The sequence below is a fragment of the Pseudophryne corroboree genome, chromosome 4 (genome assembly GCF_028390025.1).
Source record: "Pseudophryne corroboree isolate aPseCor3 chromosome 4, aPseCor3.hap2, whole genome shotgun sequence".
NCBI lineage: Eukaryota > Metazoa > Chordata > Amphibia > Anura > Myobatrachidae > Pseudophryne > Pseudophryne corroboree.
The window spans coordinates 184,109,634-184,122,214 of NC_086447.1; the positions used below are offsets into that span (position 1 = coordinate 184,109,634).

At 42.4% G+C, this 12,581-nt stretch overlaps 1 protein-coding gene across 2 annotated transcripts in view; it reads right to left on the bottom strand.

The window, feature by feature from the left end:
* Positions 1 to 3,120: 3,120 nt before the first annotated feature.
* Positions 3,121 to 12,581, bottom strand: part of SPHKAP (SPHK1 interactor, AKAP domain containing) — a 526,349-nt gene continuing 516,888 nt past the window's right edge. For both annotated transcript variants that reach the window (XM_063915636.1, XM_063915635.1), the window contains exons 10-12: positions 7,508 to 7,554; positions 6,390 to 6,574; positions 3,121 to 3,811 (exon numbers count right to left, since the gene is read on the bottom strand). In XM_063915636.1, coding sequence (XP_063771706.1) covers positions 3,668 to 3,811; positions 6,390 to 6,574; positions 7,508 to 7,554 — 376 coding nt within the window. In that variant the 3' untranslated portion in view covers positions 3,121 to 3,667. The remainder of the gene's footprint in view (positions 3,812 to 6,389; positions 6,575 to 7,507; positions 7,555 to 12,581) is intronic.

The window sequence follows — 12,581 nt, forward strand, 5'->3', positions numbered from 1 at the left end:
GGAAAGCAGGGATCCAGAAGCCTAGAGGAGGTGCATCAGGGCTATGAGGAGCGGCCGCGGGGGTGTCCCCCAGGAGTCATAGCTACATTTGCCTTACCATGACTTGATGTTACACGTGTCGGCACAGAGAAAGTGCTGAGACACTATGTGGTACAGCCTGATAGCGGCAACTGCACCTGATTAGACCTACAGCAGCGGCGAGCACAGTGTAAAGGAGGAGGCCGCATACAGAGGCAGCCTTCAGTTTTTGCTAGATTAATTCAGGTGCGCCCTCCAGGAGACGGCGCAGCTAGGAAGCAACCTAAAGCTGCCTAATGTTAGAGCCGGCCCTGCCTCTGAGGCACCTTGTGCCTCATGCCTCAATGTTGTCTCTAGTTCATGGTGAATTGTTAAGAGGCTTTCCTATAAATATCAATTCAGAACACATTACGACTGTCTCCACTAGGTACACTTTAAAGGGGAAGGGGGTGGGTGGGGGGTGGACAGGGGTGGGGGGTTGTTTTTACCTCGTGTCCATGTCATGCATTGTGCGGATTAATATTACATGTGCACTACAAATGGGAAATATCCTGTAGACATATATCTGATCTGGTGTTAATATTATCCTGGCATATGTACTTATTGCAAACTCTGTAAAGTACTTTATGACACTGTAGTACATTCAGAACAAATGACGGATTCAAGTGTGTGATCGGAGATTGGGCAACTTTATTTATTAAGATCTATTTATAACAAGGGGGATTTAATGGTGCAAATCACCAGCAATTGTACCTTACAAACCACCAATTTTTATTTTAACTATTTGGAGGCTTAATCTGGAAATCGCCCGCAATATGAGACAAATTGTGAAAGGTTTGACAGCCAAAAAAAGAAAACATGTCATTAATGATGGAGACGCCATTTATATTTCATCCTTTGCGGCACTGTGACAGTATGCACCGGCCTCCATTATTAATTATTTAACATGGCCCTAATTAACATAAAAATATTATTGCCCTATTATGTAATTAAAAAATAATATTGACCACTTTATATATAATAACTATAATACTGTCTGCATAATTAAAACTATTACTTATTTTTAAATTGGCTCTAATAATGAAATAAATAATTGTGTGGCGTAAATCTATTTTTAATTATTTGGGTCACTTAATTAACTATTAATTAGAGACAATCTAATACTTCTGCTTAATGTGCCTGTTCTGGCTGGACAGATAGTATAAATTGCATGCAGTTTGAGCACTCTCTCTAAACGGTGGCTGCTTTATAAACTGCCATTTAATAAATCCACAGATTTGTATTCAGGACAAAAATAAATAAATCAGGATCACCATGTGCTATAAATTATGTATAGAAACATAGAAATTGACCATAGAAAAGAACCACTTGGCCCATCTAGTCTGCCCCCCTTTTTTTTTTTTACCATATTTTTATCTCAAACATTATTTGATCCTTGTTTCTCTGTAAGGATATCCTTATGTCTATCCCATGCATGTTTAAATTGCACTACCGTCTTAGCATCTACCACCTCTGATGGGAGACTATTCCACTTGTCCACTACCCTTTCTGTGAAGTAATTTTTCCTCAAATTTCAACTGAACCTCCCCCCCTCCAGTCTCAGTGCATGTCCTTGTGTATGTATAGCTATGTACACATCAGAACGATATTGTCTGCGATGGGACCCGGCATCGGCAAGTGCATACACACTTGCCGATATCGGGCGCGACGGTGTGAAAGTGGGTGGGTGGAAGGGGGTTTGCAGGGGCCATACTGCATTCAGCAGCATGGTCCTCGCAAGCGATGTCGCCCGTTGGACCTGCAGCGGATCGTCAGCGACATTGTGCATACACACTGGGCAGTATCGTGAACGATGTGTCAGAATCGGGCACATCGTTTCAATATCGTTCTGGTGTGTTTTTAACCAAAAACACTTGTTGAATACAAAAACTTACTCTATGAAATGTACTCAGCAAACTGCAAATAATAGATTAAAATAGTCACCTCACACTAAATTTACGGCCAAAAATCTTAAGACTAAATACTAGATACTATAGACTGAAAATATACTAGGTGTAATGATACTTTTACATTACTCTAGTAATCCTGTTAATATTTAGTGCATTTATTGAGTGGATAATGTCAACACTGTAATTTCACCTACCCATAACCTATTTATATAACACCTTGTAAACCTTTAATATACATTACTTTTCCTAATACTTGGCATCTTTCATATATTCCTTTGTACACCTAGCCTTATAATCTATTCTAGATGTATTACTCCCTTAGGGGGAGATTTATCAAAGTCTGGGGAGAGGCTGTGTTCGAAAAAAATGATAGGAGCTGACTGGTTGGTACTTTATCTCTCTCCAAACTGCGATAAATCTCCCCCTTTAAGTGTATGTACCCTATTCTTACACATTAGAGATTTCAGTTTTCTTTACTTTATTACAGAGCTGTTGAACTGAATTATTAATTAATTAACAGGTTTTTATATATATATATAAATATATATATATATATATATATATATATATATATCACTCATATTACGCAGAGCTTTACAGAGAAGATACTGGTTTGTACTGTGGACACAGTGAGCCTGATTCTGAATTGCACATAATGCTGTCCCAATTTTAGATGCCGTCAGCGATGGTAAGTCTTATGTGACTATCTATGAGTCGGCTGCATCTATGCGACAGCATCTTCCCCAGCCCTGCGGCACTTACACATACCGCATGCTTGGTGCAGAAGATGTGAGGGAAAATGCCCTGCATACTTTATACAAAAGTCTGGCTACAGGCCCATGACTTTTGCACGGGACACTTCTCTTCTGTGTGAGCACCCATTCAGCGTTGGTGAAAACAGAGTGAGCAGCAGCCAGCACTGAACTGCTTCTAGCTACGCAATGTTGCATATGGCGGCCGCAGACTTCTGTGCAACTCAGAATCAGGCCCAGTGTATCGATGATGGGTACTGTACGTCTTAAAGAACAACTCCAGCCTATTCTGGCTGGCGCAACCATGCATTCATGTGTCCGGGGCTCCTGCCTTGTCTGCCTCAGCCAGTGACAGGTCAGTACTCCAGGAGCAACCGCTGAAAGAACGTTGAATAAATACATTTACTGTATGATTCTGGGATGTTTATGTTAATAAAAAACAACAACATTTAATTACAGACATGATTTTTTGATCTGACGTTTTGATATAGTCTTTTTAATAATTTAACATACAACAAGCCTCACTTACATCATAAGGATTAAATCACATTGGTTTTGTGCTCTAATTGTAAAGATAATGTATTAGTCACTGCCAAAGCTATGCAGCTCCATCCCTCTCAGTGCTAGCACTGCATAGTTTCAGGGCCAATTTATATACCTCGTTCAAAGTTCAGTTTCTATAGATCTTAAAAATGTGGTCACAGTCCAACTACACAATTCAAACATGTTCCACCTGATATAAATACATACATATTTATAGAGACTAGAAAAATATTAAGCAGGGCCCACATGCCTAAAAAACTGTGTCTAATACATTCTAAATATACAATCTGTCATTCCTTTTCCAATCATGGTACAAAATAAAGTATTTTCTGTTTTGCGTTGTAATGAAGGTTCAAACTTGATATGCTGTACTCCAAGATTGTCCCAAAAGTGAACAGCTATATCCTATCCCATCTCCAGGAGCCAGTCGAAAAAACTGGGCACTGCCACACTCCCCTGCACCTGTGTCTTGGAGTGAAGGATGAGGGCGCTGAAAATATCTCCAACTTTCCAAGACTTTGCTTGAACCAGTCGTGTGACCTCCAGGAACTTAATTGGAAACAAAGAGGTTTTGGAATAGTTGGTTAGTCTAAAAAGGATGCATGGGTTTCAGAACAGAGGTTTGTCTGCATTTTCAGTTGAACATTTTTCCACATTCAAACAGCCAGCTCTGCAAATTAGTAAGAGCCAATGAGGGAGCAGTTCCAGGGACTAAACTACCAATCAGGATAAAACCACAGAAATGCAACATTTGTGCAGATGTTCCCAGGTTTATGGGTAATTGCATGGATCTGTCCAATGAGAGGAGTTGGTTGACATTTGGGGGTACTTATGGAGTATGTCTTAGGCACAGGAGTGAGCTTACTTTTTCAGCCATGTACCAAAACATTTTCTGGGAAGATATTTAAAATTTTCTGAATTACTGCATAGATGGGACCTTAAATGTGTTCAGCTTATCTAAGTCATTAAAATAGATTCAACATTAAATTTATACAGTAAGTGAATGTTTTAGATTCAGTGACTGGTGTGATCTCCTTTAGTCAAACATTTAAGGTACAGTAATCTTTGATCAGTCGTTCACATCAACTGGAAGGAATTTCCACCCATTCCTCCTTACAGTGCTTCAACGTCAATGGACTTTCTTATATAAACACCCTAATTCTGGTCCTGATTCAATGTTTCTTCTGGATTCAGGTCTGGACTTTGACTTGACCATTCTAAAGCACAAGCTTTTATCTGTTTCAACCATTTCTTTATAGATTAATTTCAGTTCACAGGCGGAAACCTTGACATTCTCCTGTAGAAATTGCTTGTGCAATCCAGAATTCCTAGTTCTATCAATGATGTGCATGTTATCCTGGTCCCATGGCAGCAAAACAGACCCAAACCATGATACTGCTACCACCGTGTTTCACGGTTAGGAGGTTAGGATGAATTTTGTTGGGGTGCAGCATTTGGGATTCTACAAAGACAACTGTTTTCATTTAAGCCATAAAGTTCTAATTTTAACTTATCCATTCAAAGAGCATTCTTCCATGACCTTCGGACATTACCCTTGGGCACTTGTGATCTCACAGAATATTATATATATTACTCTTGCAGTGATCTTTGTTGGACCACTGGGAAGAGTAACAATGTCTTGGTGAAGCACAAAGTCTAGATAACATTTTGGCACCTTTTCCAGCTTATTGACCATAAACAACTCTGCTTTGTGGCATGCTCAAACATCTATATTGATTGAGGTAAGTCATGCATTCACAAAGCTGTGTAGTGAAGATGAGCATTTGCTAGTGAATAGGACAGAGATGCCCAACTTCACATGACCTCATCCCATTGCTTGACACTCCTGACTCTAATTATCCCTTCACTGAGCTGATAATCTTAGAGGTCACATACTTTTTCAGACAAAGAAATCTATTGCATGATCAATAAACTTAGCCTAGATGTGAACACCCCATTACCACCCAGTGATCCCCATTCAGCTGCAAGTAGAGTTGTGACTGAGATGTGGATGACTGAGAATCACTTGTAGCTGCTAGTGCTTAGCTACGGAGCATGTACAATACAAATAATCAGAAAATCTATTTGCAAGACAGACTTAAAAGCAACCCTGATTCACCTTTTTATATATTTAAATACCCTCAAACTTTTAAACGGACAGAGATAACCCCTGTTCTCTGCATTTGTTGTGGTGTTAGATGTACTGGTAACCGAGCCACTTCAAGTTTATCAGTAGCTGGAGAGACATGGGTTGCCTATCTCTACCCTAAATAATTCTTCTCCGGGGTTCGGCATTTAATACTGACGGTCGGGATGCTGGTGGTCACATGACTGACACCGGCATCCTGACACTGAAGATCCCGACTGCAGATTGGGTAAGTATTTCTACCTTCCCCTCCTCCCTTCCCCTAACCCTTTGGAGGTGGCGGCTATGGCTAACCCTCTGGGGGTGTCGGCTATGGCTAACCCTTGGTGGGTGGTGGCTATTGATAACCACCCCCTACTTCCTAACCCCTCCCTAGTGCCTTACCCTAACCCCCACTCCGATACTCACCTTCAGGATGTCGGCTGTTGGTGTGCTGGCACCTGGTCTCCTGAGTCGTGTTGGGATTGCGGCATCAGTCACATGACTGCCATCATTCTGGTGGATGGGATGCGTTCTCTGCCGTCACAAATTATTAGCACAGAACGGCCTTTGACACTCAATCAACCGACCTATAAAAGCCAGGGATGCCTAGAAGGGGGTGGGGACTTGCTGTGGAGGTGTAACTATGCCCCCAAGATAGCGCGGCCATACCACCCTCATCTCATTTTGCCTCCATGCTGCAGCGCATAGTTTCTTTTAAATGAACACAGTGGGGCATGGCCACACCTTCACTTGGCCACGCTCTCACCACCTCCAGTATCCTGACCTTCGAGTTCTTGGAGGCCATGCTGTTAAATTGTTTATGTACTAGACATAATATACTGTAAATGCAGGGTAATTTGTGAATGTTCACGCCCTGCGATATAGCCCCATCTATATGTTTCTAGTCACTGCAACCTCAGACATCCTCTCTCACATATATAAAACAGTTCTCAATCTGTGCCATTCACACAACAAGAAGACCCAGCAATTGGACAGTACCTTCTGAATACTGCTTTCCTGAGATTGTGTGAAGTACACAGTGGGTATTCCTAGCTCTGATGCAGCAATCCACTGCAAAGTTGTGCGAAGCTCTCGGTCCGAGCACTCAGAATCCAGGTCAATGTTTAAGACTGACACTTCCTGCTGACAGCTGGCAGTGCCCACTGATAACCCAGAGGTACATTCTGCAAAGAGAGGCAACAGGAGAATGAGCTTAGATGCAATTCATTATATGCAATAAAGGACATCTGAGAATATACTGTTGCACAGGTAACCTGTTTAGAAAAATTACTAGAGGGCATTTATATACTAATAAATTATAGTCATCTGAACGTGTCAAAAGCCGTAAGGGTACTGCATTTTATAATATTGGCGTTTCCTGACCAGCAATCTGCAATATCCAACAATACAGTCACTGTGAATAGAGAATAGTGATAGAGAGAACGCTTTCTCCGTTACACCATAGCCACGGTTTCCTATTCAGAAAACGGGCACTCTAGAACTATCATAAGACTTTGCCAGTTCCAGAAAGGAAATATTGTGAAAGACTCTAGGCGGTAAATTAACTAAAGTGTGAGGTTTTTTTTAGAAGTGCAGATGTTGCCCATAGCAACCAATCGGATTCTACGTATCGTTTATCTAGTATCTTCAAGAAGATAATAGCTAGATTATGATTGGCTGATATGGGCAACATCTCACACTTTAGTAAATATACACCTAGGAGACCATTGGATTGGATTAGTAGCTGCCAACCAACAATGAATGCCTTTATTTTATTGATATTTTTGTTTTGTTTAAATTTCTATTACAATCTTATTTGTTTCTGTTATTTGACGCTATTAAGCAAACTAACACATCCAATCCAATTTATTTAATTAGCAAAATTAGTGTAGAAAAAGTGAGTAGCACAATATCCTGCTATGGAAGCTGTTCCTTCTGGGATGACTGTACTAGGGCTGAGACAAATGAATGCTCCTGTTTACTGGGAGGGAGCTGCTCTCTATGGGGATTATTGACCCCTTCACGTTGGAATGCATCTGTTATTTGTAGAGAATGTAATTATGCCCTTATTTTGTATCTACTACAACAAAAAATCTCCCTTGCACCCTCTGTCTCACCATCTGGATTTTCCTGCAGATCTTTGGTCGCAAGCTTCTCTGGTTTCCTTGGAAAGAGAATAAAGTATTTAAGCAAATCAGTGTTTATAGCATTAATTGTGGGATTGACAAAGCATAATGACTGATTTATTATTTATTTATTTATTTATTTATTTATGTATTTATTTATTTACAGTTTCTTATATAGTGCATTTTATTTCATTGCGCTTTGATGAAACATTTTTTTTACAGTAGAATGGCAAGGTGCAACCGTGGCTTACAACACACAAGACACGGTAAAACATGGCTCTGGATGATCAAGACAGAGGAGAACATGGTATGAACACACAAAACAAGGTAGAGTGTGGCACCAGAACACAAAAGATAGGGTAGTAAGTGGCTCCCGAATACACAAGACAGCAGGGACGTGAGGTGAGCTAAATGGCTCAGGAGGCACTGGCTAGCACCAGAGCCAGATTTACACACAATATATGATACAAAGGGTACATCTGGGCATTATACACAGGTGCAGCAGTATAAACTCCTGGGAATTATGTGCCTCATCTGCCATAGTTTTTTTACTCCAGAGTTTTGGCTACAAAAATGATTAGAATAATGCAAAGAAGATATTTAAAACATACTCTTTGTATTTTCCATATACTTTATACAGTCAAAACTCTGGCACAAACGTTAGTATGACAGGAAAGGCTCTGCCTCACCTGCCTCACCCCACCGCATATCACTGCAAGAGAGCGTAGAACATGGTCTGAACACACAAGACAGGGTAGAGCATGGCCACTGAACACACAAGACAGGGTAGAGCATGGCCACTGAACACACAAGACAGGGTAGAACATGGCCACTGAACACACAAGACAGGGTAGAGCATGGCCACTAAACACACAAGACAGGGTAGAGCATGGTCACTGAACACACAAAACAGGGTAGAGCATGACCACTGAACACACAAGACAGGGTAGAGCATGGCCACTGAACACACAAGACAGGGTAGAGCATGGCCACTGAACACACAAGACAGGGTAGAGCATGGCCACTGAACACACAAGACAGGGTAGAGCATGACCACTGAACACACAAGACAGGGTAGAGCATGACCACTGAACACACAAGACAGGGTAGAGCATGGCCACTGAACACACAAGACAGGGTAGAGCATGGCCACTGAACACACAAGACGGTAGAGCATGGCCACTGAACACACAAGACAGGGTAGAGCATGGCCACTGAACACACAAGACAGGGTAGAGCATGACCACTGAACACACAAGACAGGGTAGAGCATGACCACTGAACACACAAGACAGGGTAGAGCATGACCACTGAACACACAAGACAGGGTAGAACATGGCCACTGAACACACAAGACAGGGTAGAGCATGGCCACTAAACACACAAGACAGGGTAGAGCATGGTCACTGAACACACAAAACAGGGTAGAGCATGACCACTGAACACACAAGACAGGGTAGAGCATGGCCACTGAACACACAAGACAGGGTAGAGCATGGCCACTGAACACACAAGACAGGGTAGAGCATGGCCACTGAACACACAAGACAGGGTAGAGCATGACCACTGAACACACAAGACAGGGTAGAGCACGGCCACTGAACACACAAGACAGGGTAGAGCACGGCCACTGAACACACAAGACAGGGTAGAGCATGACCACTGAACACACAAGACAGGGTAGAGCATGACCACTGAACACACAAGACAGGGTAGAGCATGACCACTGAACACACAAGACAGGGTAGAGCATGACCACTGAACACACAAGACAGGGTAGAGCATGACCACTGAACACACAAGACAGGGTAGAGCATGGCCACTGAACACACAAGACAGGGTAGAGCATGACCACTGAACACACAAGACAGGGTAGAGCATGACCAATGAACACACAAGACAGGGTAGAGCATGGTCACTGAACACACAAGACACGATAGAGCATGGCCACTGAACACACAAGACAGGGTAGAGCATGGCCACTGAACACACAAGACAGGGTAGAGCATGACCACTGAACACACAAGACAGGGTAGAGCATGGCCACTGAACACACAAGACAGGGTAGAGCATGACCACTGAACACGCAAGACTGAGTGGACCAAAGTTCTGAACAAACAGCACAGGATAGAACATGGTATGAACACACAAGAAGGTAAAACGTGTCCCCCAAACACACAAGACAGGGTAGAGCATGGCTGCAACCACACACGTTAGAGCATACCCTCGAACACAGATTCTGCATAACATTTATTGGGTTTTTGTGTGTCCTGGTTTTGCCACTGTAGTTCATGCTTCATTATATATTATATATATTCTATTAGAATTCAGACTTTTAGCAGATGACTAATTGGTTTGGTGGAAAATAACCGTTTTACTGCATTAAGCAGCCAAAGGAATCCTGTTTTTTAGATGAACAAATGTGGGAGACCTAGCAATTGCAGCACTTGAAGATCTTTAAATATTTTCAGAATCGAGATGGCTCGTGGTGTATTGCTGGGATCAGCTGCCCATCAGTCTGTGGACTGGAAGCGGATCTCGGCACTACCCTGGTGAGCAAGTCCAATTCTGTATATACTGTATGTAAGTGCATGGGGCATATCCAATTAGCCCCAGGGTAGAGGAGTGGACCTCAGAAGATTCTGTGGTGTCTGCATCTATCCGGGAATTGTACCCTGTGCTTCAGATTACTGTCACACTGTACCAAGCACTGGCATTTTATACCTACACATAGAGTCTCTCACAGGAATATAAATTGATTATAATGGACAGAGAAATCCATAAAAGTGTGCCACTTTCATAAACAGCACCCAACAGCACAGTGGTGCTTGAAAGTTTGTAAACACTACAGAGTTTTCTATATTTCTGCTGAAATGCTAGCCTAAAACTACCTCAGATTTTCACACAAGTCCTAAAAGTAGATAAAGACATTCTAATATTATGTGGGATTTATATCTGGTTACTGTTATCATTCAGGGTGCTGGGGGAAACAATGTCTCTCTTTTTTTCTTGGGAGGAAACCAACATAACAGAGTTGAAGCCAATTTGTACGGAGGAATAGGGTAGAATTCCTCCAAGCCAATGTTTAGGACTAATCAATAATTACCATAAACGTTTACATTAGAGATGAGCGGGTTCGGTTCCTCGAGATCCAAACCCCCCCGAACTTCACCAATTTTACACGGTTCCGAGGCAGCCTCGGATCTTCCCGCCTTGCTCGGTTAACCAGAATGCTCCCGAACGTCATCATCCCGCTGTCAGATTCTCGCGAGATTCGTATTCTATATAAAGAGCCGCACGTCGCCGCCATTTTCACTCGTGCATTGGAGACTGAACGGAGAGGACTTGGCAGCGTTCTCTCCCTGAAAAGCTCCGTAATCTGTGCTCAGTGTGCTGCAAATATCTGTGCTCAGTGTGCTGCAAATAATCTGTGCTCAGTGTGCTGAAAATATCTACGTTCTCTGCCTTAAAACGCTCCATATCTGTGCTCAGTGTGCTGCAAATATCTGATCAGTGTGCTGCATTGTGGGGACTGGGGACCACCAGTATATAATAATTATAGTAGTACAGTACAGTAGGCCATTGCTGTATCTTGCAGCTCTGTGTCACTGAGTGCACGTATCCATTCCATATCTGTGCGGCATTTTTGTGAGTAGTATATATAGTATTACAGTGCAGCATTTTGGTGACCCAACAGTATATAGTTGTGTACAGTAGGCCATTGCTGTATCTTGCAGCTCTGTGTCACTGAGTGCACGTATCCATTCCATATCTGTGCAGCATTTTTGTGAGCAGTATATATAGTATTACAGTGCAGCATTTTGGTGACCCAATAGTATATAGTTGTGTACAGTAGGCCATTGCTGTATCTTGCAGCTCTGTGTCACTGAGTGCACGTATCCATTCCATATCTGTGCTGCATTTTTTTTAGCAGTATATATAGTATTACAGTGCAGCATTTTGGTGACCCAGCAGTATATAGTTGTGTACAGTAGGCCATTGCTGTATCTTGCAGCTCTGTGTCACTGAGTGCACGTATCCATTCCATATCTGTGCGGCATTTTTGTGAGCAGTATATATAGTATTACAGTGCAGCATTTTGGTGACCCAACAGTATATAGTTGTGTACAGTAGGCCATTGCTGTATCTTGCAGCTCTGTGTCACTGAGTGCACGTATCCATTCCATATCTGTGCGGCATTATTGTGAGCAGTATATATAGTATTACAGTGCAGCATTTTGGTGACCCAACAGTATATAGTTGTGTACAATAGGCCATTGCTGTATCTTGCAGCTCTGTGTCACGGAGTGCACGTATCTATTCCATATCTGTGCGGCATTTTTGTGTGCAGTATATATAGTATTACTGTGCAGCATTTTGGTGACCCAACAGTATACATACTGTATATAGTACAGTACAGTAGGCCATTGCTATTGATATATTACTGGCATATAATTCCACACATTAAAAAATGGAGAACAAAAATGTGGAGGTTAAAATAGGGAAAGATCAAGATCCACTTCCACCTCGTGCTGAAGCTGCTGCCACTAGTCATGGCCGAGACGATGAAATGCCATCAACGACGTCTGCCAAGGCCGATGCCCAATGTCATAGTAGAGAGCATGTAAAATCCAAAAAACAAAAGTTCAGTAAAATGACCCAAAAATCTAAATTAAAAGCGTCTGAGGAGAAGCGTAAACTTGCCAATATGCCATTTACGACACGGAGTGGCAAGGAACGGCTGAGGCCCTGGCCTATGTTCATTGCTAGTGGTTCAGCTTCACATGAGGATGGAAGCACTCATCCTCCCGCTAGAAAAATGAAAAGACTTAAGCTGGCAAAAGCACAGCAAAGAACTCTGCGTTCTTCTAAATCACAAATCCCCAAGGAGAGTCCAATTGTGTCGGTTGCGATGCCTGACCTTCCCAATACTGGACGGGAAGAGGTGGCACCTTCCACCATTTGCACGCCCCCTGCAAGTGCTGGAAGGAGCCCCTGCAGTCCAGTTCCTGATAGTCAAATTGAAGATGTCACTGTTGAAGTACACCAGGATGAGGATATGGGT